Source organism: Phocoena sinus, chromosome 5 (genome assembly GCF_008692025.1).
Source record: "Phocoena sinus isolate mPhoSin1 chromosome 5, mPhoSin1.pri, whole genome shotgun sequence".
Lineage (NCBI taxonomy): Eukaryota > Metazoa > Chordata > Mammalia > Artiodactyla > Phocoenidae > Phocoena > Phocoena sinus.
Genome location: NC_045767.1, coordinates 33,565,632 through 33,592,517, shown reverse-complemented (window position 1 = coordinate 33,592,517; position 26,886 = coordinate 33,565,632). Strand labels below are relative to the sequence as shown.

The 26,886-nt window shown below is 36.3% G+C and overlaps 2 protein-coding genes across 5 annotated transcripts in view; one reads left to right on the top strand and one right to left on the bottom strand.

Moving 5' to 3' along the window:
- The window catches only part of TBCK (TBC1 domain containing kinase), a 251,136-nt gene extending 243,920 nt beyond the window's left edge, over positions 1-7,216 (bottom strand). For 3 of the 4 annotated variants that reach the window (XM_032633095.1, XM_032633098.1, XM_032633099.1), the window contains exon 1: positions 6,911-7,189. The gene's annotated coding sequence lies outside the window, so the exon portion shown is untranslated. Of the gene's footprint in view, positions 1-6,906 lie in introns of all 4 variants that reach the window. The other variant, XM_032633096.1, reaches the window with a different exon arrangement.
- Positions 7,217-7,450: 234 nt separating this feature from the next.
- The window catches only part of AIMP1 (aminoacyl tRNA synthetase complex interacting multifunctional protein 1), a 46,857-nt gene continuing 27,421 nt past the window's right edge, over positions 7,451-26,886 (top strand). Inside the window, exons 1-4 of the mRNA XM_032633301.1 lie at positions 7,451-7,535; positions 20,629-20,762; positions 22,776-22,889; positions 25,641-25,808. Of these exons, the coding sequence (XP_032489192.1) occupies positions 7,534-7,535; positions 20,629-20,762; positions 22,776-22,889; positions 25,641-25,808 (418 nt within the window). The 5' untranslated portion in view covers positions 7,451-7,533. The remainder of the gene's footprint in view (positions 7,536-20,628; positions 20,763-22,775; positions 22,890-25,640; positions 25,809-26,886) is intronic.

Sequence of the window (26,886 nt, the reverse complement as noted above, 5' to 3'; positions counted from 1 at the left end):
ACAAGGATGTCTGACAGTTCTAAGAGTTTAGAGGAAGTTTGTTATTGCATATTCATATCAGTAAGGCTCTTCTCTTTACCTAAAGCTTGAATAACCCACAGAGTTTCCTTTTTCAGAGTGAGGGGAGTCAGGAAAAAGGAAATAAGGATACCAACCAGAAACTTTAAATAATCAAGGACTCTATTAATAGTATAAAAATTAAACCAGATAACAGACAGCACTATAATGTTACTTAACTAATAAATTTTTGTTTCTGTGCTAGGTTCTTTACAAGTGATGTTTTAATCCCCTCAATGATCTTGACAGATGTTATTGCCTCTAGGTTAGAAATAGATGTTCTATGTGTAGATCCTGAGGGGTCCTAGCAGCATAGATTCCAAAGCAAATGGTGTCCCACAGTTTTATCATGGAGCAGCCTGAAGATTAAAAAACTTGCTCCAAAATCTGAATCACATTATGACAACCACAACAAAAAAGGTCCTCCAACAAAAAATATCTCTCTCACCCACGTGTCTCATGAAAAAGACATTCCATTGGTCAAGCACTGCATTCTTCTCTTCTCAGCTTTTATAATAAAAATCTGGAATTCTAAATCAAGTTAACAGACTGCTTTTCATATGCCTGCCCAGAAACCTCATTAAAACATTAAAAAGAACTGTTTTAAAATGTATAAACTCATAACAAGGAAGAGAACAGAAAAAGGCCTTGAGCTGATGAAAGACTTCAAGAAACTCCTGTAAAGCATTTTGCATATAGAAGAGTATTGTCACAAGAAACAGAAAGAAGGAAGCTACAACCTATGATACAGTCAAGAAGTTTTGCTCAGCCTCTTCAGTTCAGAGGCTTCAGATTCATAGAAGGCAGGAACAATGGTGAACAGCAGCAGTCAGAAGAAGGTTTGAAATGAGAAAGATAATTTGAAAGGCTGAAGAACAGAAGAGTCAACCCTGCTACCAGCCCCCCAGTATTGGCCAGTTATTTTTTTGTTTGTTTGGTTTTTGTTGTTGTTTTTTTGCTGTACGCAGGCCTCTCACTGTTGTGGCCTCTCCCGTTGCAGAGCACAGGCTCCGGGACTCGCAGGCTCAGCGGCCATGGCTCACGGGCCCAGCCACTCCACGGCATGTGGGATCTTCCCGGACCGGGGCATGAACCTGTGTCCCCTGCATTGGCAGGCGGACTCTCAACCACTGCACCACCAGGGAAGCCCCTGGCCAGTTATTTATCCTCTAAGCAAAAGAAAAACAAAAAACAAAATGGTTCATCCCTAAAGGAATAAAATAAACTGTTTGAGAATTACAATAAATAGTTGGTATGAGCACTGTGGACAAAAGCAAACTCCTCTTAATTCTGGAATTTGTAAGACCCCAGTTAAGATCTGGCTGTCTACCAAGCCATCCTAAAACAGGGTATTCCAGTCAACAAGCCTATCCACATACAAAATGCTCCCAGATAGTCTTCCTTAACTCTTAAATAAGGAACTCTCCAGGAATCATCAGATAGTTGAGGAAAGACTATAGCATAAAGGGCAAAACATAAAATAAACCAAAAAAAAAAAATCTGCCCTGGATGCAACCAAAATAATTTATGAAAAAAACCCCAAACCAAAACTAACTCTAATAAATTTAGAAAGTTTTGAGAAAATTTTGAGAAGATATTACACCAATTATATAAAAAAGGAGGTATGGAAAAACATATTTTATAAAAGAATGAAAAGGAATTGCCAACATACATGAGAAGATAAACCTCATTAATATTCAAGAAATTGTTCATTAAAATCACATGAGAATTTATACCTGTGAGACAGTAAAAATTAAGAAATCTGATAATACACAATGTTAGATTATGGAGAAACAGAGTGTAAATTGGTACAATGACTTTGGAAGACAGTTTGACACTATTTTGTTCCTGCAGAAACTCCTACACACATACACAAGCAGAAACCAAGAAAGATCAGGGTGGTACTGTTTCTATTATCTCTAAACTGGAAACAACTTACATGTCCACACACAGGTGAATGGCTAAATATACTGTGGTACATTCATTTGATGGAAGAACACACAGGATGGAAAACAAGCAAACTATAGCAACATTTAATAATATAGATGAATCCTAGAAATATAATGTTGAGCAGGAAAAAAAGTCACACAAAGCTTATGCCAATATTCATAAAATTCAAAAACCACAAAAGCTAAATAATAATTCAGGAATACTTACATATGAGGTAAGAATATATTCAAAACTTAAAGGAATTAAAAAAAAAACCTGAGGCTACTGTTACCACTATATGAAAAACAGTCATAAGATTAGGGAATAACCCATAAGAAGCTTCAAAATTTTTGAGTAATATTCTTATTCTTAATTGGCGGGTTAAGGTGTTCATATTATTATTATGCTCCATAATTCCCACATTCTATATCTCTATCTATTTATATATATGTGCTATATACAATATATTTCATAAAAATTTTAAATTTTAAAATGAAAAATATTTTTAAATACAATGAATTGATTTTCAACAAAGGCCAATGAATTCAATAGGAAAAGGATAGTCTTTTTAACGAATGGTGCTAAAACAAGACAACCACATGGGAAAAAATTAACCTCAACTACTACTGCTACATCCACAAAAATCTGATATGGATTATAGACCTAATTGTAAAAGCTAAAACTGTAAGTCTTCTACAAAAAAACCCCCCCAAAAAACACAGAATATTTTTGCAACCTTAGGATAGGCAAAGATTTCTGAAGCAGGATTTAAAAAAGCCATAAAAAACTAACTTTATAAAGTGGGCTTCATCAACATTAAAAACATTGCACATCAAAAATCACATTTGAGAAAATAAAAATCCAAGCCAAAGTTAAGAAAAGTATTATTTATATCTATATATAACATTTTTATCAAATAGATGTATATGTATTATATGTATGTTTGTATATATGGTAATAGACTTAGAATATATAAAGAATGCCTACAACTCAATAATAAAAAGAAAAACAAAAATAGATAAAAGTCTGAAACATGTATTTTTCACAAAGAAGGAATACAAATAGACAATAAGCACATGAAAAAGTTCTCAATATAATTAATCAGCAGGGAAGTGCAAATTAAAAGCACAACAATATACCATTTCACACCTACCAGAATGGCTAAAATTGGAATGACTGGCAATACCAAGTGTTGAGAAAAATGTGGAACTGGAGCTGATACTCTGCAGCTGATGGTAGTGTTAAAATGACACAAGAACTTTGAAAAACTGTTTGGAAAACTGTCCTAAAGTTAAAAATACCCCTCATGACTCAGAAATTCCACTCCTACTCGGTACTTACCCGAGAAAACTTAAAATATTTGTCCATAAAAATACTTGTACAAGAATGTTCACAGAACTTTTACTCATAACGGCCCCAAACTGGAAGCAATGTAAACATCATACAAGTGAACTGATAAACAAGTTGTAGCATATTCATCCAATGAAATGCTATTCAAAAGCAACAAAAAAGGAACAACCATGCCAAAATATGGATGTATCTCAAAAATATTATGTTGACGAAAGCAGTAGACACATAAGAGTGTATATATCCTATGGCTCCATTTAAATGTAGTTCTAGAACTAGAGTTCTAAACTATAGTGATAAAAAAGAGAATTGTAGTGCCTTGGCTGGGTGTGTGTGGGGGGGGGCGGGGACAGGATTGGAGAGGGAAACATAGGAACTTTCTGGAGTAGTCCAAATGTTTCACATCTTAATTCGGGTGGTGTTTGTCACTTTTGTTCACATGTATCAAAACTCCTCAAACTGATCACTTAAAACCAGTGTACTCTAATATATGTAAATTTCATCTCATTTAAAAAAAGAAAATGAAACAAAATTAAGAGAATATGAGAAAATAATAATTTTAAAAGTTAGTGCTTGGTACTTAAACATATGATTACCAAACTAGATAGAAGTGTTAGAAAATAAAATTGAGACAATTACTCAGAACATGAAGCAAATGGGCAAATAGATTAAAGAAAGCATAACAGAAAAGTTAACACACATAGTGAATCAACCCAAGAATTCAACAACCACCTTATAGGCATTTCAAAAAAGGGAACAGGGAAAAATAAAGGAGAATAAATTACAAAAGATGGGAGAAAATTCCCCACAATTGAAGGGAAATATGTACCTTCAAATTAAAAAGGCTTCTAATTTCAAGGAGAATAAATGAAAAAAGACCGAAATGGAGACACTGATCCTAGCTCCATCGAATGAGTTAACTGCAAGGAGAATAAACTCAGACCAAGACATGCCATGACAAATTTTCAAAGCATCAAGCATAACTAAAAATTTAAGTCATTTCAGAGAGAATACAAATAGTTCAGGCATCAACAAATCAAGATCAGACACTCATTCTCATGAGCAACAACAGAAGTTAGAAGATGGTGAAGCCTTGAAAAGTTGGAAGAAACATAATTTTGTTTCTTTACCCAGCCAAACTATCATTCATAATAGCAAAATAATAATTTACAACTATGCAAACATTAAAAAATAAAATCACCATCCACATACCTTCATGAATAAGTTTCTTTAGGATGTATTCTAACAAAACAGAGGAGAAAACCAAATAATAAAAGACATGGAGTTAAGAAACAATGTATCTTACTCAAGAATTCAATGAATGTAATCCAGTATAGAAGCTGCACCAAAGGACTAGAAAGTAATCTGTTCCAATTAAACAGAAGGTAATTGGGCTCCAAGGGGAATGTCTTCAAGCAGAGTAAGGGAGGTTCTCATACAAAGAATGAGAGGATGTGGTGAATAAAGCACATGCATCTTTTCCCTCAAAGAAAGTGCAAAGTACTCTGTGAAAGTGAGGAAAGCCAAAAGCTACATAAGAAGTATATAATCCAAAAAATTAAGCACATTTAACTATGGCATAATTGTTATTATTGGAGAGGAAGAAAGAGTAATCAGTTGGATGTTAATATTACAAATCTTCTTGTTAGAGTGGTACAAAGGTCATGAAATTAAAACATTGGGAAGGAAATGTATAATAGCATACGTCTTGGCTCAGCATTGAAGATTATTTACAAAGCTATAATGTTGTAACATTTTACTAGTTTTTAAACAAATAAACAAAGCAATAAACAACTGCAGTTAAGAAATATACTGTAACTATTAATAACCTTGACAACGTACAAGTAAAGGTCCATCTAAGGGAAGGTGGGAATGGATGCAGTTTCTGTGGCGGTAAGGGAAGGCAGAGTCTCTACTTCCCTCATTTTACAAAATAAGGAGCCAAATATAAGTATTTTCAAAAGTTCATATGAAAAAAATTAAGTTTAAATATATTACTTAGAATTCTAAAATTAACCAATATGAAAACTAAAAATTGTGATAACGATTCAAAAATTTGTAGAAGAGGGCTTCCCTGGTGGCACAGTGGTTAAGAATCCACCTGCCAGTGCAGGGGACACGGGTTGGAGCACTGGTTCGGGAAGAGCCCACATGCCGTGGAGCAACTAAGCCTGTGCACCACAACTACTGAGCCTGCGTTCTAGAGCCCGTGTGCAACAACTACTGAGCCCACGCGCCTAGAGCCCGTGCTCCCTAACAAGAGAAGCCACGGCAATGAGAAGCCCACGCACAGCAACGAAAACCCAATGCAGTCAAAAAAAAAACAACAAAAAACCCACAACATTGTAAATCAACTGTATTTCAATAAAAATTATTAAAAAACAAAAAAAAAATTGCGGTAGAGAGGTTGTGGATGTTGTGGCCTATCTTAAGAAGCCAATTAAAATAAAAAGAATTAGCAGTTTAACTTGTTCAACATACAGACCTAAAATTAGAAAAGGTTAAAAATGATTATCTCTGAAGTAACAGAACTGAGGGTAGGAAGGAAGAGCCTGAGCTGTTGCATTTTATTAGGCAGTCCTTTTATACTACACTATTTGATCTTCCATTAGATACTTCTGTCACTTTTAGACAACTAAAAATCAAATAACCAAATAAAGAAAATGCAAATAATTCAAAACGATAAAACCGTAGTTGGCGTTAAACATTTCATCAGTGTTCTGCTTCAACTACCTCTTAGATGGGTGCACATAAAAAGGTTCACACATAACAAATACACAGACATAGATTTTTTTCCGCTTGGTGAGTGGAAGAAAGCGAGTGGAAAAAACAGCTGAGGTGAGAGATTCATTGAGGAAAAAAAAACAACATAAGGAGTTGGGTTTGAAAATTCATTCACTCAACAAATATCCTGAAGCTCGTATTTTAAGTCAGGTGTTTTTCCAGCTTCGGGGCCACCAGTGAACAGGACACAATATCCGCCCTCAAAGAACTTTAAGCGGAAATGCATCACAAAGGGAAAAAGGTAAAAAAATAGGGCAAAAGATGCATATTTCGTTACGAATAAAACAATTTACACATTTCTTCAATGGGTTTCATTTATTTTATGTACTTTCCCGCAAAAAGTTGTCTTTCTGTCCCAAATAAAAACAGGGACAAGAGGCCTTGAAAAGCAACCACTAACAATTCTAAAGAAACTTCCACTCGTTCACATTCTTTCACTGCACAAGTGAATGCCACATCTCGACAACTGACTAAGCCTTTGAAAACAAGAAACAAACCAAAGCAAGAGTTTAATCTATGTTGAGCAACGGGAGAGCCGATTCCAAATTCTCTGAAACGGTCAGGTGGAAGATCCTTTCTAAGAGCCGCCTGCAGTCCTCAAAGGACTCAGGTGTGTAGGGGGAAGGCGGGCTGTAGCTAGGGATGGAGACGGTACTCAGCAGCCAGCAGCTGCACCGGTGGTCTCTATCACTCACGGCGGAAATGCGAGGCCGCTCGCTGCACCTGACCTTCCTCTACCTCCCACCAGCCCCGACCACTACGATACAGAAAACTGGGAAACCCAAATACCTGCCTCTGGGTCTGGGGACGCAGGCGGACACAAAGACAAGGGGATGGAGCTCCTACACAGGGCCCCAGAGCTGTCGCTGGAGCTGGTGTTGCCGCTATTGCTTAGTGCACCAGACCCTGCATTTCAGGTGCTTCTACAAGAGGCTGCTCCTGGAGCGCCGGGAGCTCAGAGGTTGCCCTTTGCCCGCCAGCTTAAATCAGCCGGAGTTGCCTGCCTCGCCTCCGGCAGGAGAGCGACCCCGGCGCTCTCCGCTGACAGCTCCCAGCTCTCCCCACGACCACCCTCAGCTCGGCCTTTTCCTCTGACCTCACAGCGTACGCGACGGAACTCTAAAGAAAGACCCCGACGTCCGGCGTCTTGCCCCTCGCCCAACCTGGCGATAAAATACAGAGACCGAGGAAGAGGTGCGGAATGGTTGGCGTTATTGGCTGAAGGAATGGGCGACGGGGAGTGTGGTGTGGCTGCGCACGGGAAGGGGGCCACTGAATTTGAAGAAGAATTTGTGGACCGCTCAGGCGTTTAGCGAGGACACCTCATTGGGTCCTTTCTCGCTGCCTTCGTGAGCGGGAGGCTGTCCTTACCGGCTCCGGGCCGAGACGGCCGAGGTTCCGCCTGTTCACCGATACATGTGAGTGTCGTCCTCAGAGGGTCCCGGGGTACGGGGATTGCGAACATAAGAGTCCCCTGTCCCTTAGTGGCCTTCGGATAATAGGACCTGGCCTGCGGGGAAGTCGGCCCACAGCAGCGCCAATCTTGGCATGAGGAAGTAGGGAACAGCTTGGGACCTTTTGAAGGAGCCAAGTTTGAGAAATGGGATGCGGGGCCGAGGGGAAGGATGTTCCTGGAAAAGATATATGCACAAACATGTTTATTTTTGCATGTGTGAGAGAACCGGGAGGTGGTGACAGGAATTCGTTTATTCCGCAAGTAGTTATTTAGCGCCCTGTTTTAGGCATCCTGGTAAAAAGCAATGAACAAAACAGACAAAAATTCCTGTCTCCCTGTGGTTCACATTTTATTGAACTTACATACTAAACAAAGTTAAGAAAAGCATACCGTATCTTAGGTTGTAATGACTGCTGAAAACAAAAATAGTGAAGCCGGGAAGGAGGATATAGGTTGAAATTTTAGGATGGCCAAGGAAGGTCTCACTGAAAAGATCACTCTTCAGTAAAGAGCTGACAGAAGCAAGAGAGTAATCGTTAGGCTGTTTTGGGGAGGTGCAGTCAGGCAGACGGACCAGACATTGCAAAAGCCATCAGGCAGGAACTCTCCTGAACAGCAAGGAAGCCTGTAGGTCAGGGTTGAGTGAAGCAACTAAAGCTGAAGAAAGAATCAGAGATCCGGAATAGATCATGAAGGATCTTGAGGACGTCTAACCCATTGGAGGGTTTTGAGCAGTGGAGTACATACTTCCTTTTTAAAAGAATCTCTCTGGCTGCTCTCAAGAATAGACTGGAGGGAATAAGGTGGAAGAAACACCAGTTAGGAGGCTTTTACATAAATCCAGAGGAGATATGATAGTGGCTTGACTAGGGGTGGTAAGAAATGACCAGTCAGATTCTTAGTGCTCTTAATTTAGGTATGCAAGAATTTTAATGGATGGCCAGTTAATTTTCTTTAATTAGGTTTGGAAACACTTTTAAAATGACTTGTAGTGTGAGGTTAGGAGTAACAAACACGAGTTAAAATCATGGCTTTACCATTTAATATTTGAATGGATTTAGACAAGTCACATAATTTCTCTGAGTTTTTCTATAGCCTTATTGTCTCACAAGGTTACAAAGATTAAATGACTATGTAATGTGCCAGGCCCATTAAAGTAGTGGCTACTGTTATTAACTGTGTTTTTGGTTAAGAAATGGAAGAAAGATAGTGGTGAGTACATCTGTGAGTGGGAAGGTTTGGTTAAATCCTATTGGGGAAAATCTGAGCCCGCTAAAACATGACCTTGTTTGGTAAGTGGGCCATGGGAGACCTAGACATACCCCTTTTAAAATTTTATGCATATGTCACTGGACAAAAAGGTTTTCTGTGTTAATGTCCGTAGTATCTGAAACACGTGGACTGTCTTCTCTTAGCCATACCCTCATAGCCATCCCTTAAGCCCTCCAGGATCCTCAGTGTCCTCATTAGTAAACGGGAAGAAGTCTCTCTGGTGAGTAGAGAAAAACAATCAAGCATAAATACAAATAAAATGAATCATGGGGATGTAATGTACAGCATGGTGACTATAGTTAATAATACTGTTTTGCATATTAGAAAATAGCTAGGAGACTGGATCTTGATGGTTCTCATCACAAGAAAAAAATTGTAACTATGTATGGTAAAGGATGTTAACTGGACTATTGTAGTGTTCATCTTACAACCCAATCAAGAAATGGGCAGAAGATCTAAATAGACATTTCTCCAAAGAAGACATGCAGATGGCCGAGAGACACATGAAAAGATGCTCAGTGTCGCTAATTATTAGAGAAATGCAAATAAAAACTATAGTGAGGTATCACCTCACACTAGTTCGAATGGCCATCATCAAAAAGTCTACAAATAATAAATGCTGGAGAGGGTGTGGAGGAAAGGGAACCCTCTTGCACTGTTGGTGGGAATGTAAATTGGTACAGCCGCTATGGAGAACAGTATGGAGGTTCCTTAAAAAACTAAAAATAGAGCTACAGTATGATCCTGCAGTCCTATTTCTGGGAATATATGTGGAGAAAACTATAATTCAAAAAGATACATGCACCCCGGTGTTCACTGAAGCATTATTTACAATAGGCAACACATGGAAGCAACTTAAATATCCATCAAGAGATGAATGGATAGAGAAAATGTGGTGTATATATATACATACACACACACACAATGGAATATTACTCAGCCATAAAAAGAATGAAATAATGCCATTTGTAGTAACATGGATGGACCTAGAGATTATCATATGAAATGAAGCCAGACAGAGAAAGACAAGTATATGATATCACTTATATGTGGAATCTAAAAATGAACTTATTTACAAAACAGAAACAGACTCAGACATAGAAAACAAACTTATGGTTACCAAAGGGGAAAAGTATGTGGGGAGGGGGGGTAAATTAGGAAATTGGGAGTAACTTATACACACTACTATATATAAAACAGATAAATAACAAGGACCTACTGTATAGCATGGGGAACTATACTCAATATTTTGTAACAACCTATATGGGAAAAGAATCTGGAAAAGGATGTATATATGAATTACTTTGCTGCACACCTGAAACTAACACAACATTGTAAATTAACTATACTTCAATAATGAAAAAAAAGAAAGTCACACAGCTAATGAGTGGCATAGCTGGCATTTGAATTCATTCACTGATCACATGCTTAGAAGAAAAACAAAAAGAATAAAATGAACTTTCACAAAAAGCATAGTTTTATATCTTTCTGTGTTTTGACAAATATTTCTCAAAATGTTTAATTTTTTAATTTACCTGTTTAAAAATTCTGACTTTTGACATGTTTTAAATCCTAGCAGGAGTTTTAACCTAGAGCTGCATTGTGTAGAACTGTAATAAAGGTGTTCTTAGAGTGGGGTAGCTTGGTGATTAGATTACAAAACAAATGGAGGAAAGAAGTTTGGAAGGTAAGAATAGGGGTGGTGGTAGAAGAGAGAAAAAAGTGATTAAAATTACTGTAGTTCACTAGTTCTGAGAGGCATATTTTTCTCATATTTATAGCTCTGAAATAGTGGGGTATTCAAAGTTTTAAACTCATTATACACTAAATAGCAGCTGTGACATCGTTGTCACTGCCCAACTTATGCAAACTTGGTTATAACTGATAATATTGTCATTAGTTCAGTTGAGTTGTGTGTACTGTTGGTGCATAGTTGTTGAGTTTAATCTCTTAAGTATCCTTTAAAAGATCATTTAGCACTTAAATAAAAAGTTACTGTGTTTGCAGAAATACATGGAAGAAATAAATTAGGAGTTTGGGATTAACATATATACACTACTATATATAAAATATGTAAATAAGGACGTACTATATAGCACAGGGAAATATACTCAGTGTCTTGTAATAACCTGTACTGTAAAGACTCTGAAAAAGGAAATATATATATAAAACAATCACTTTGCTATATACTTGAAACTAACACAACATTGTAAATTAACTATACTTCAGTTTTCAAAAAAGAAATTCATGGAAACACAAGAGTGATATAAGATAAAAATAGGGCTAAATTCAAAACAGGTATTTCAATACATAATACAGGATGTGACTAAGTGTAAGAGAACATTAGGTCAGTTAAATCAGCCGTGGTTTTTTTCCTTAATGGTACCCAAAATAATGCAGCATCTTATGATTGGAGTCATTTTACAATTGATGGTATCTTATATATGATGAAATACAATACTTAGAGTGTCTAAGGAGAATATAAATTTTTACCTAATTGCAATTCTGAAACAGTGAAATCAGATATTTTGAGAAAGAGAATCACTTCCAAATTTTTGTGGAGTTCTCTATACTATAAAGTAAAAATGAAGGTCTGCCATTTAAACTTCCATTTCAAAGCAATAGTTTATGTTTGTTTCCTAACATTGAGAGCCCAGGGTAGGGGGTTTGTTAATTTTTAAAAAGTACTGGCAATTTCAAAATCAGTGGGGAAGACTACTGTAGAGATTGCTGAGGTAAAGGGAAGTCATTGAGAAATGATAGGAATCTCTGAAGTAATCTTTTATGTGTGTGTTTTAATGGTTCAGATGTAGTCTAAATTCATGTATTTTCTAAAACCAGCTTCACCCGATTTTATGATTAGTGGCATCTTACAGTAGCTTTTTAGGTTTGATGAAATATGGTGATTATGTTGAGAAGAACAGAATTAATGTGAAAGGGCAGAATAATTTAGATAATACTTTTCAAAAGCCTTTTATCATAAAAAATGTTTATTTTTTTAAATTTAGTGTAGGAAAAAGAAAAAAAAGTCTTGACTCTTACTATCCAAATACAGTTAACATACTCAGTGTACTGTTTTCCTGTCAGTGTTTTAGATTTGTAATTACTGTGCATGCGATTAAGTATTATATCTATTTTAATCACATAATCTTTTTTTTTTAATTTTGATGCAGACTAAGCCAGAATTCCCAAACTGTTTTAGGAAATACTAGTTCAAATAAATGTTAATTAGGTGTTCCTTGCTTAGTATTCCATGGTTAAATACTTTGGGAAATGCTTCATAAGTATATCCTTTACAGAAATTATAGCTTGGGCATTAAAAGAAATAACTCCAGAATCAGACAGACCTAAGTTTCAATCATTTACTAACTAGCCACATTAATTGGCAAATTAATTTTAAGTCAAGTTTTCTTCTCTGTATAATGGAGATAATTACTGTATTTGTAGATGATCTGTGTAAAGCATTTAGCCAGCCCACAATAAATGCTCTTCAAATGTTACCTATTATTATTAACTTTATCATCTGTGAGAAACCCTTTACGTGTTAGCATATTAAAAGTTCGGAGGACGGGGTTCCCTGGTGGCACAGTGGTTGAGAGTCCGCCTGCCGATGCAGGGGACACGGGTTTGTGCCCTGGTCCGGGAAGATCCCACATGCCGTGGAGCAGCTGGGCCCATGAGCCATGGCCTCTGAGCCTGTGCGTCTGGAGCCTGTGCTCCACAATGGGAGAGGCCACAACAGTGAGAGGCCCGCATACCCCACCCCCCCCAAAAAAAAAAGTTCAGAGGAGACTAAGGAAACTTCTGAAGGTTTGAAATCCAGCAGGTACTCAATGTAAAATTGAAAATCACTGGAGCAGTTGGCACAGAGTAGTGAAATGAGCGCTGGGTTGAATGGCAAAACATTTTTCTGAGCTTTAAGCAATGATGTTGTTAAGCTAACAGTGTTGCTCTAAACATAACCTCTTTTAAAAATTTTTCTCCAGTTTTCTGTGTGTCTCCCATTTGTCTAAAGTGTAGTGAGTACAAGGAACATGTTTAATCTTGCTTCCTACTATAAATCTGGCGCATGCTCAAAATCAGGGACCATAAGTAAAATTTGGGTCATGAATGTGTTATGTATAGGGACCTGGCAAGTAACATAAATGGCAAACAGGGAATGGTGGGTGAAGTCTGTTTTGCCTTGCTTAAAGGCATTCACATTCAGTTGTTTCAAATACTGATCTGTTTGGTGACCATTTATAATTCCTAGAGGAGACTAGAGTTCAGGATCAAACTGTTGAGAACATCAGCATTGAAGGGATAAGAAAAAGGAGATGCTAAGGAAGTAGGTGAAATCAGGTGAAAGTATCCTCACTTTATAAATTAAGAACATGAAGCATAGAGAAGTTAAGTACCTTTACCAAGTTTGTCACACAGCTGGTAGTATGTGATTCAGCCAAGATTTGTTGGCTGTAAATGCTTTTTAAAAAAAAACTATGCTCTCCTACCTGTGGTAGCAATCATTATCTGCATACTACTAGAAAACATTGACATAAACTTATGCATCCTACTTGTATTTTTGAAAAGTTTAAATGACAGTTAATCAACAAGTACTAGAAAACCTGTTTCCAGAGCTTCTAATTCTAAAAATCAATAAATAGTTCTTAATATTTGAGAACAGTTTTGTCAACACATAGACCTGATTAGAAATTAATCCAGAGACAGAGTCAAGATGGCTGTGTGGGAAGACACGGAGTTAGCGTCTCCCCACAACCAGGGTGCCTGCCAGCCGCTGGTGGGGACCTCTGATGCCCAAGAAGATGGGAGGAACCCCAAAGTGAACTGGTAGGATGTAGGGGGGCTGAGGGGAGGAGAACTGGAGGCCAGACAGAATTGGCACCGCTGAGGCCGGAGAGATCAGGAGAGGCAGGTGGGAGGGGTCCTCCAGGAGGAGTGGAGGGCGATTGCCCCATCCACCCTGGCATGGGGAGCCTGCTGAGCTCCCAGGCCAGCCCCTGCCTGCCAAACCCCCATCCAGGCTGCGTGGGTCCTTGGGGGCATAGGAGGGAGGCTAGGGAGATCAGGAGACGCAGGCAGGAGGGGCCATCCAGGATGAGTGGGAGAGGAGCAGAGGGCGATTGCCCTGCCCACTCGAGCCTGGGGAGCCTGCTGAGCTCCCAGGGTGATTCCCCTGCCCTCCAAAGCCCCCTCCAGGTCATGTGGGTCCTTGGGGGCATAGGAAGGAGGCTTAGGGGAGAACAGGAGAGGCAGGTGGGAGGGGCCCTCCCAGACTGGAGGAGCAGGAGAGGAGAGGAGGGCACTGTCTCCACTCACTCGAGCCCATGAAGCCTGCAGGGCTCTGAGGTGAGGTCCCCTGCCCTCTTGAGACCAGGGTTTGGGGGGCACATCTGGGCCCCTTCTGTTCCTTGAGCCTAAGCCCAACCCCCACAGCCCCCAGAGCCTTTTCCAGCCCTGTGGGTCCTGAGAATTAGCCCCGCCTACCACCCAAACCTCACCCTTGCATAGGCCCTACCGTCCACAGCCAAGGTCTTTGCCCCCTGTATTTCTTTTTTTTCTTTTCCCTCCTCTTTTTTAGTATTGTGATACTGATAAACCTTCCAGTTCTTGATTCATCTACATTTTTTTTATATTCTTACTAACATATCTGTTAGTTTCCTAGTCTAATTTTATTTTTTACTTTGTTATTGTTGTGTTTTTTGCTTCTTTTTTTCTGCCACACCAGGCAGCTTGCAGGATCTTGGTTCATGAGCCCGGGGTTGGACTCAAGCTCCTGAGGTGGGAGCTCTGAGTCTGAACCACTGGACTAACAGAGAACCTCAGACCCCAGGGAATATCCGTTGGAGTGAGGTCTCACAGAATTCCTCATCTCAGCACCAAGACCCAGCTCTGCCCAATAGCCTAAAAACCCCACTATTAAAAGTCTCAGGCCAAACAACCAGTAAGACAGGAACATAATCCCACTTATTAAACAAAAACAAAAAAGATGAGATGACAAAAAATATGTCACAGATGAAGGAGCAAGGTAAAAACCTACAGAAGATGAAATAAATGAAGAGGAAACAGGCAATCTACCTGGAAAAGAATTCAGAGTAATAATAATAAAGAAGATCCAGAATCTTGGAAATAGAATGGAGGCACGGATTGAGAAAACACAAGAAATGTTTAACAAAGATCTAGAACAATTAAAGAGCAAACAGAAAGAACACAATAACTGAAATGAAAAATACACTAGAAGGAATCAATATCAGAATAACTGAGGCAGAATAACGAATAAGTGAGCTGGAAGACAAAATGGTGGAAATAACTGCTGAGGGGCAGAATAAAGAAAAAAAATGAATTGAAGACAATCTCAGAGACCTCTGGGACAACACCACATTCGAATTATAGGGGTCGCAGAAGAAGAAGAGAAAAATAAAGGGTGTAATATTTGAAGAGATTATAGTTGAAAACTTCCCTAAGATGGGAAAGGAAATAGTCACCCAATTCCAGGACGCACAGAGAGTCCCATACAGGATAAACCAGAAAAACACACCAAGACACATATTAATCAAACTAACAAAAATTAAATTCAAAGAAAAAATATTAAAAGCAGCAAGGGAAAAACAAAAAATAACATACAAAGGAATCCCTGTAAGGTTATCAGCTCATTTTTCAGGAGAAACTGGAGGCCAAAAGGGACTGGCAGGATGTACTTAAAGTGATGAAAGAGAAAAACCTACAACCAAGATTACTCTACCCTGCAAGGATCCCATTCACATTCGATGGAGAAGTCAAAAGCTTTTCAGACAAGCAAAAGCTAAGAGAATTCCGCACCACAAACCAGCTTTACAACAAATGCTAAGAAACTTCTCTCAGCGAGAAACACAAGAAAAAGACCCACAAAAACAAACCCAAAACAATTAAGAAAATGGTAATAGGAGCATACATATTGATAATAACCTTGAATGTAAATGGATTAAATGCCCCAACCAAAAGACAAAGACTGGATGAATGGATACAAAAACAAGACCCATCTATATGCTGTCTACAAGAGACCCACTTCAGACCTAGGGACACATACAGACTGAAAGTGAGGGGATGGAAAAAGATATTCCATGCAAATGGAAATCAAAAGAAAGCTGGAGTATCTATACTCATATCAGATAAAATAGACTTTAAAATAAACAATGTTACAAGAGACAAGGAAGGACACTACATAATGATCAAGGGATCAATCCAAGAAGATATAACAATTATATAAGCACCCAACATAGGAGCAACTCAATACATAAGGCAACTGCTAACAGCTATAAAAGAGGAAATTGACAGTAACACAGTAATAGTGGGGGACGTTAACACCTCACGTACAGCAATGGACACAACATCCAAAATGAAAATAAATAAGGAAACAGAAGCTTTAAATGACACAATAGACCAGATAGATTTAATTGATATTTATAGGACATTCCAACCCAAAACAGCAGATAACACTTTTTTCTCAAGTGCACATGGAACATTCTCCAGGATAGATAACATCTTGGGTCACAAATCAAGCCACAGTAAATTTAAGAAAATTGAAATTATATCAAGCATCTTTTCTGACCACAATGCTATGAGATTAGACATGAATTACAGGGAAAACAACGTAAAAAACACAAACACATGGAGGCTAAACAATACATTACTAAATAACCAAGAGATCAATGAAGAAATCAAAGAGGAAATCAAAAAATACCTAGAGACAAATAACAATGAACACATGACGATCCAAAACCTATGGATGCAGCAAAAGCAGTTCTAAGGGAAGTTTATAGCTATACAAGTCTACCTCAAGAAACAAGAAATATCTCAAACAATCTAACCTTACACCTAGAGGAACTACAGAATGAAGAGCAAGCAAAACCCAAGGTTAGAAGAAGAAAGAAAATCATAAAATTCAGAGCAGAAATAAATGCAAAAGAAACAAGGTAAAAAGTGGCAAAGATCAATAAAACTAAAAGCTGGTTGTTTGAGATAAAATTGATAAACCATTAGCCAGACTCATCAAGAAAAAGAAGGAGAGGACTCTAATCAATAAAATTAGAAATGAAACAGGAGAAGTTACAACAGACACCGCAGAAATACAAAGCATCCTAAGAGACTACTACAAGCAACATTATACCAATAAAATGGACAACCTGGAAGAAATGGACAAATTCTTAGAAACGTGTAACCTTTCAAGACTGAACCAGGAAGTAATAGAAAATATGAACAGACCAATCACAAGTAATGAAATTGAAACTGATTAAAAATCTTCCAACAAACAAAAGTCCAGGACCAGATGGCTTGACAGGTGAATTCTATCAAACATTTAAAGAGCTAACACCCATCCTTCTCAAACTCTTCCAAAAGTTGCAGAGGAAGGAACATTCCCAAACTCATTCTATGAGGCCACCATCACCCTGATACCAAAACCAGACAAAGATACTACACAAAAATTATAGCCCAATATCACTGATGAATATAGATGCAAAAATCCTCAATAAAATACTAACAAACAGAATCCAACAACACAATAAAAGGATCATACACCATGATCAAGTGGAATTTATCCCAGGGATGCAAGGATTCTTCATAATATGTAAACCAATCAATGTGATACACCATATTAACAAATTGAAGAATAAAAACCATATGATGATCTCAATAGATGCAGAAAATGCTTTTGACAATTCAACACCGATGTATGATAAAAACTCTCCAGAAGGTGGGCATAGAGGGAACCTACCTCAACATAATAAAGGCCGTATATGACAAACCCACAGCAAACATCATTCTCAATGGTGAAAAACTGAAAGCATTTCCTCTAAGATCAGGAACAAGACAAGGATGTCCACTCTCACCACTATTATTCAACATAGTGTTGGAAGTCCTATCCATGGCAATCAGAGAAGAAAAAGAAATAAAAGTAATACAAACTGGAAAACAAGAAGTAAAACTGTCACTGTTTGCAGATGACATGATACCATACATAGAGAATCCTAAGGATGCCACCAGAAAACTACTAGAGCTAATCAATGAATTTGGTAAAGTTGCAGGATACAAAATTAATGCACAGAAATCCCTTGCATTCCTATACACTAATGATGAAATATTTGAATGAGAAATTAAGGAAACACTCCCATTTACCATTGCAACAAAAAGAATAAAATACCTAGGAATAAACCTACCTAGGGAGACAAAAGACCTGTATGCAGAAAACTATAAGACACTGATGAAAGAAATTGAAGATGATACCAGCAGATGGAGAGATATACCGTGTTCTTGGATTGGAAGAATCAATATTGTGAAAATGACTATACTACCCAAAGCAATCTACAGATTCAATGCTATCCCTATCAAATTACCAATGGCATTTTTTACGGAACTAGACCAAAAAATCTTAAAATTTGTATGGAGACACAAAAGACACCGAATAGCCAAAGCAGTTTTGGGGGAAAAAAACAGAGCTGGTGGAATCAGACTCCCTGACTTCAGACTATACTACAAAGTTACAGTAATCAAGACAGTATGGTACTGGCACAAAAACAGAAACATAGTTCAATGGAACAAGATAGAAAGCCTAGAGATAAACCCTCGCACCTATGGTCAACTAATCTATGACAAAGGAGGCAAGGATATACAATGGAGAAGAGACAGTCTGTTCAGTAAGTGGTGCTGGGAAAACTGGACAGCTACATGTAAAAGAATGAAATTAGAGCCCTCCCTAACATCATACACAAAAATAAACTCAAAATGGATTCGAAACCTAAATGTAAGCCCGGACACTATAAAACTCTTAGAGGAAAACATAGGAAGAACACTCTTTGACATGAATTACAGCAAGATCTTTTTTGATCCACCTCCTAGAGTAATGGAAATAAAAACAAAAATAAACAAATGGGACCTAATGAAACTTCAAAGCTTTTGCACAGCAAAGGAAACCAATAAACAAGATGAAAAGACAACCCACAGAATGGGAGAAAATATTTGCCAACGAATCAATGGACAAAGGATTAATCTCCTAAATATATAAACAGCTCATGCAGCTCAATATTAAAGAAATAAACAGCCCAATCCAAAAATGGGCAGAAGACCTAAATAGGCATTTCTGTAAAGAAGACACAGAGAGCCAAGAAGCACATGAAAAGCTGCTCAACATCACTAATTATTAGAGAAATACAAATCAAAACTACAGTGAGGTATCACCTCACACCAGTTAGAATGGGCATCATCAGAAAATCTACAAACAACAAATGCTGGAGAGGGTGTGGAGAAAAGGGAACCCTCTTGCACTGTTGGTGGGAATGTAAATTGACACAGCCACTATGGAGAACAATATGGTGGTTCCTTAAAAAACTAAAAATGGTTGTGTAGGATCCTTGTCTATTCTCTCTTTTAAGACTTCATGGCTTACATGTGTGAATGTGTTTTCCACTAAGATTTCTCTGTTACTAACATTGTTTTCTCTAAGATTCTGGCTTTGCAGACATTTGAGGAGTAACAGGGTATTCTGTATTCACTTTTGGTAAAAATTGGCAGAATTTAAAAGGTTATATATTCATTTTCATTTTTGTAACTTTTTTCCTCTGCATTTTCTAAACTATTAAATAATAGTCAATGAGGAGTTTACTGTGACTTTTCCAGGTTAACCACCCACCCCCCATTTATATTTTCTTCATTACTAGCAACTTTATTTTTATAGGGTTTTTTAAATTGCTTCCATATCATAAATTGTCAACTTTAGCATCAAGTGTTTTGGGGTTGGTTTTCTTTTTATAAAAATAGTAAACATCTTAGAATGTTCTTTATATAGGATGGTTATTGCCTAATAATTTGAAATTTAAAGCAATCTTGTCCACTACTAGCCATTTTTTTATCAAAAAATTTCACTGTTTATTGAGTATATCATTTATTTAAAATTAGAATTATTTCAGCAATGCTTGTGGCATACTTTGGATTATAAATTGATGTTAAATTAGGGACAAAGTTCCTAGTATTGTTAATGATTAACCGTGTCTTTTCTGAGTGTGACTATTTGTCTTAACATTTGGCAGTTAGAACTTTAACGTGATGAATTAATCTCAGAATTTTGCTTATATATGCATTTTTCTGCTTACTGATATCTTGTTTTCTAATTTCTATGCATTATTATAAAGTTAAAATTCTAATTCAAATTTTTTACAAAGGATACAGTATATATATACTGATAATTATTTCTGAGTAGGTATGTGTTTAATATTGGTGTTTTCCTATTTGTCGACCTTTTTCTTTTAATATTTGTCTTTTCTAGTTTACATGTTCTTCCTTACTTGTAAGTTTGTGTATAATTAAATAAACAGTAGAAATATCCAATATATGAAAGAAACATACAAAAAAGGAATTCAGCAATTGTCTTTACTTTGCAACTCAGGTGTGGTACTCAGTTATCCCTTAGTTAAGGTTGTTGTTATTCTGTCCCTTAGTGTTCCTATCTTATGTCATAGTATTCTGTAGTATTTTAAAGCTTTTTTAATAACTTTCCAACCTAAAATATGATTAAATAGCATGTTTTCATGCTTTTAGGAAAAAATTGATTTTCTTTTCCAAACAGAATGAGGAATTAATCTATTAACATTTCTGCCTCTTGTTTGGTTTGTTGCTCTTCAGAGGAGAGTATTTTTCTAACATTGTTCTGTTACGGTAGAAAATGTTTTTCGTCTCATACTGCTTGTTCATGGTGTCCTGTACAATAAATTTATTCATTCTACAGTATAATGTATCACTTCCATTTTTTCACTTAGGATTTTCTGCCGTTTCTTGGCAAAAATGGCAACCAGTGATGCCGTTCTCAAGAGACTGGAACAGAAGGGTGCCGAGGCAGATCAAATTATTGAATATCTTAAGCAGCAAGTTGCTCTTCTTAAGGAGAAAGCAAGTAAGGAAATTTGAAAATTTAAATTTTCTAGGGGGATAACTTAAAATGAATTCATATATTAACATAGCAAAAATATATATATATGTTTACCACCTATATTATTACTTCACAAACTTTATGATGAGTTTTATATTCCTTTAATATTACAATTATGAGTGAAATAATATAGGGTTAAGATAAGCTAGAATTGGTGTATAGTGAATATGTGATATTTAGAGAAAACAACATTATTTTAAGACTGATAAAAGAAAATACTTAAAATAAGTTGGTATAGAATTAGAGGTTAAAAATGAATAAAATTGAGTGGAGTCAAACATGAACTCAAATATCTCCTCTAACCTTGTATAGAAGAAAATGTATACTTTCACATTACTCTCTGCTAGGGTATTTTCTGAAATGATTTTTACATTTTTTCCAGTGCTTAAGTTTTACATGGAAATTGCTATGGTGCATACAAAAAATATCAAATCTGAATTTCTGCTTTTAAAATTTAGGTTGTTTTCTGTTTTGTTTGTTTAAGTATATTTTATTTCTCAATAGCCAATGTTAATGTTATGAAAATTCCAGAATCTTTACCATCACTTATAGAAATAAATGCTTTTCTTTGCTACATAAAACTGAATGGCTTATAGAATCCTACATTCATTCTCTAAAAGTTTTTCCCATTATCAATTTTTTTCTTAATTTTAAATACTGTTTTAATTATTTTTATAATGTTTTATAAACATTGTTATTATTTTTCTTAAAATTTTAAAAGGATTTTTCTTATTTTTAAAAATTCTTAATATTTTCATTAGTAAGATGAAGAGATTAGAGATATATGTAATATAGAAGAGAATTAAAAAAGAAGTAATTTGTGAATAGTAGTAATAATAAAAATGTGTATTTCAGTAAGTAAATACTTAGGCAGGACTATACTGCATGACATATGAGAGGGTCACATGCTACATGGTTCACATACATGGTATCACCAAAAATGCAACAGGTATAATACAGATTGATACAGTAGTGTGCCTTTGTATAGACAACTCAGATACCAAAAGCAGCTTTCAGTCATGTTTTTGATTTACTCAGAATGATGAATGATTCTTTATGTAAAGCTCTTGAACAAAACAAAGTACAGTCTACTCTTGATTTACGTGGTACTTGATTCCTAGAAAATTCAGAGTATAATGAAAATGTTTAAGAATGTTTATATATAAAAAGTAATTAGGATCTAGGCTCAAATAATTAACAGGAGTTTCACTTATACAAATGTACAATGGGCCGCTGCAAAATCCTGCAGAATGTAAGACGGTTCTTCATTTTACTGGAATATCTAGTATATTTCAGGACATCTGGCATCCCTGACCCCTGCCTAACAAATGCCAGTAGTGACTCCCATTATTTGTGACAACAAAAAATACTCCCACAGATTTTCAAAATCCCACCTAGCAAGCAGTAGCAACCCCACCAAGAATCACTGTTTTTCTTTTATATTTTTGAATACCTTATTGCTGACCTCGAATATTATGTGTTGAGCAAATCTTTGAAGTTATTTCATTCACTAAATGTTTGACCAGCTTAACTTTTGAGACATTAGGAGTAAAAGATTATTCAGTTCCTTTTACAAGGTAATCACTAAAAAGGAAGAAATGAGAATTTTTTTTATTGTTTGGTATCATTATTAGATCTTAGACTTTTTAAAAAGTTTAATATGTCTAATATTTGTCTCTCTTTCTTACAGTTAACCTGTTACTGACACTCTGAGCCAGGTTCATAAGAATGTTTATAAAAGCTAGGAAAATGATTGATAAACAAAACCTTTTATGTTGTTATTACTTCACAGATTTTTTCCCCTTTTTCTCTCTTTTAAATATCGTGTTATTTTAATAAATACTAAACTGATATAAAGAAACTGGCCAAACATTTGGTTACTAGCTTTGTTTAAACTGGCTATGCTTTTTTTAAGTAGTATCCATAAGAAACCTTTTAGAAAACAGCTGTATCTTAACTGGTTGTTCTTGATCCCAGTTTTGCAGGCAACTTTGAGAGAAGAGAAGAAACTTCGAGTTGAAAATGCTAAATTGAAGAAAGAAATTGAAGAATTGAAACAAGAGCTAATTAAGGCAGAAATTCAAAATGGAGGTGATTAATTACAGAAATGATAGGTTTTTATTCATAATAATAATTATATTGTTTATTAAGTTAGGTTTTATGCTTGGTTACTCACGCATTCATGCATTTATCCTCTTATACTGAAGAGAAAATATAGACTTAGAAAATGCAAATAAATGATCTTGCCTAAGATCATGCAAAAAGTGTCAAAGCTGGAGTTCAGAAAGCTGTACTTCTAATCTCTGTACTTCTAATCTCTGTACTGTGATCATCACTATTCCCTATTAAACTTGATCATCACTATTCCTTTGATCATCATCAACTATGTCACTATATAGTTGTTGAAAATAAGCCATAATAATATTTAGGTAACATTTACTAAGTTTTGCTTTATGCCAGGCACTACGTGCCAAGTGCTTCATATACATTATATATTTTATCCTTAAAATTACATATATACAAATATCCTTGTTTTACACATTGAAGTTTAGAGATGTGTAGTCATTTGCCTGAAATCAAATACTTTTTTTTTTTTTTGCGGTACGCGGGCTTCTCACTGTTGTGGCCTCTCCCATTGCGGAGCACAGGCTCCGGACGCGCAGGCTCAGCGGCCATGGCTCACGGGCCCAGCCGCTCCACGGCATGTGGGATCTTCCCGGACCAGGGCACGAACCTGTGTCCCCTGCATCGGCAGGCGGACTCTCAACCACTGTGCCACCAGGGAAGCCCTCAAATACTAGTTTTAAGTTACCCAAGTCAGCATATAATTATCATTCCAACATTTATGTTGAAAAAAAAAATGAAAATTTTTATTGAATTATTTTAAAGGTTTCTAGATAAATTCACATTATTATAAAATGACATTAATAGTATGAATAGTTCTATTATAATTTCAAAGTACCACATGGAAAAACATTTGATTATATTGTAGAAAATCCTTCCTGGGTGAATTAAGGAGGCCCAGGTGTAGTGAAACCCTGTCTTACTACTCCCTTTTGACCTTTATTCTCTCACTAAGTTATTCTGAATGCTCTAGTATGCATTCTACCCTAGCTAAGTAAAAGTAAGAGGAAGAAGCCAATAATGTATGCTTAAAACTATCAACTGGAGAGAATATTATTTTCACTTGAAAATAATTGATGTTTTCCAAGATTAGGAGATTTGGAATACATGTGCAGAATTAAATAAACAGGTAAAATATTAGCAGTGTAAAACTGCTTTTCATTTCTCCCAGTTCTAGAAGATCTCCCTGTAAACATTAAACTTTTAAGCTGTGATCTTAATAAAACGCTGAAACAAACAGTTTGAATTAAAGTACTGAATTCTCTCTTGTTGAAACATAAAATAGGGGTAGATGGAGCTTCATATTACTAAAAGAAGCCTTGAAACAACTTAAAAATACCTCTGAAAAGTGGTTTGAATATTGGCTGGAATATAAGCCACATCAAAATCCCTCACAAGATTTTATTCTTCCATGTTCACTAGGCAGTGAGTATGTTTTTAACATTGCTGGAGCAATTTTCTTTACTTCTTTAAAATGTTTTTTGAAACAGAATTATGGGCAAATAATGCTGCTATCTCTCTCCATTATGTCTGATGATTGTTACTAAAACATCTTTTCAGTTGATTGTTCAACTTAAGAGAAAACCTGAGTGAAAAACATGCCATCTTGCCAAACCATGAGGGGGTGTAATCTCTGGAGACAACCTGGGTATAAATTCTTACTTCCCTTACTCACTATGTGTGTGATGGGCCAGTTTCTTAACTTCTGTATGGCTCAGGTTGATCATCTGTAAATGTGGATATGAATAAAACCTATTGCTTAGGGTATTTATGAGAATTACAAGAGTTAATTCAGATAAAGCATTTTGAAAAGTGTCTGGGACATAGTAAGTTTATAATAAATATTAACTTACATTGTTGCCATCTAAAATTTTCTCAGTTTAATCATTAGTGATTGAAGGAGAATAATGCATTTATTCTTTTATGGTTAAAATAAACTTAATTTCTTGGCAGCCTTTCTACAGTCTCAGATAGTAGAGACTTGATAATCATACACACTGAATTTCCTTTTTAAGAAGAGTTCATGTTCTACCATATGACCCAGCAGTTCCACTCCTAGTTATATATCCAAAAAACCAAAAACACTAATTCAAAAAGATACATGTACCCCAATGTTCATAGCAGCATTGTTTACGATTGCCAAGATATGGAAGCAACTTAAATGTCCATCAACAGATGAATGGATAAAGAAGATGTAGTATATACATACAAACACAGTGGAGTACTGCTCAGCCATAAAAAAGCATGAAATTTTGCCATTTGCAGCAACATGTGTGGACTCAGAGGGTATTATGCTGAGTGAAGTAAGTCAGACAGAAAAAGGCAAATACTGTATCATTTATAGGAGGAATCTAAAAATTGTAACAAACTAGTGAATATAATAAAAAAGAAGCTGACACAGATTTAGAAAACAAACCAGTGGTTACCACCCAGGAGAGGGGAAGGGGGAGGGGCAATATAGGAGTTGGGGATTAAGAGGTACAAACTATTGTTTGTACAAGGATATATTGTACATTATGGGGAATATAGGCAATATTTTATAATAACTAAATGGAGTATAACGTTTAAAAATTGTGAATCACTATATTGTACACCTGTAACATAATATTGTACAACTATATTTCAATTAAAAAAATAAAGAGTTCATATTTGTTATTCACAGTTTTCCATTTGTTTGTTGTTTAATATAAACGACATTATTTTCATTTTCTCTCTCAGTAAAACAGATACCATTCCCATATGGTATTCCACTGCAAGCTGATTCTGCGGTTTCTGAAAATGTGACACAGTCTATACCAATAACAGCCATATCTTCTGGTGCCAAAGAGCAGATAAAAGGAGGAGGAGGAGAAGGAGAAAAGATGAAAGAGAAAATTGAAAAGAAAGGTATTTTTGAACAGTTGAAGTTATTTGGCACTTGACTTGTTTATCACCTGTCAGCATTTTTGATAATAATGGTGTCAAGAAGAAAGTTCAGACTTTTATGAACTAAAGTTAGGAACAATAGGATAATGGAACATGGAACCTGGGCTCTAAAGGATGACAGAGTAAGAGTGTGGCATTTGAGGTAGAGGGACCAGCATAACTAAAAACAAAGTAGAGATTAAGTATAGAGGCTCATGTGTAGTTTGGTATGACTGAATTTAGGTGTATATGTAGGGGATAGTTTCAGAGAAATCACAGGTAGAAAGTTAGCTTAGAACCAGTTGTGAAGATAGGAAAGGGATATTCCAGTCAAACCAGAATTTCTGAACTAGCATGGGGGTGTTGAAGTTTTAGGAACCTATTAAGATCTGAAGTGCAAAGTATATCACAGTCCACTTAGGCAACTAGAGTAGAAATCTTAGAGTCAAGCTTAACTTGTCCCTGTCCCTCAATTTCATATTTAATTGGCTACCAAAGCCTATACAAGCATACCTCAAGAGATATTGCAGGTTCAATTCCAGGCCACTGCAATAAAGCAAATATCACAAGAAAGCAAGTCACAAGAATTTTTTGGTTTCCTAGTACATATGAAAGTTATGTTTGTACTATACTGTAGTCTGTTAAATGTTCAAAAGCAGTGTGTCTAAAAAAAATAGTGTATATAACTTAATTAAAAATACTTTATTGCTAACACATGCTAACCATCATCTGAACCTTCAGCAAGTCATCATCTTTTTGCTTGGGGAGAGTCTTTTCTCAATGTTGAGGGCTGCTAACTGATCAGGCTCATGATTTCTGAAGGGTGGGGGCCTGTGGCAGTTTCTTAAAATAAGACAACAGTGAAGTTTGCTGTACTGATTGAATCTTTCTCTCACAAACTGTTTCTCTGTAGCACACATGCTGTTTGATAGCATTTTACCCACAGTAGAATTTCTTTCCAAATTGGAGTCAGTCTTCTCAAACCTTGCCATTGCTTTATCAACTAAGTTTATGTAATATTCTAAATCCTTTGTTATCCTCAACAATCTTCACAGCATCT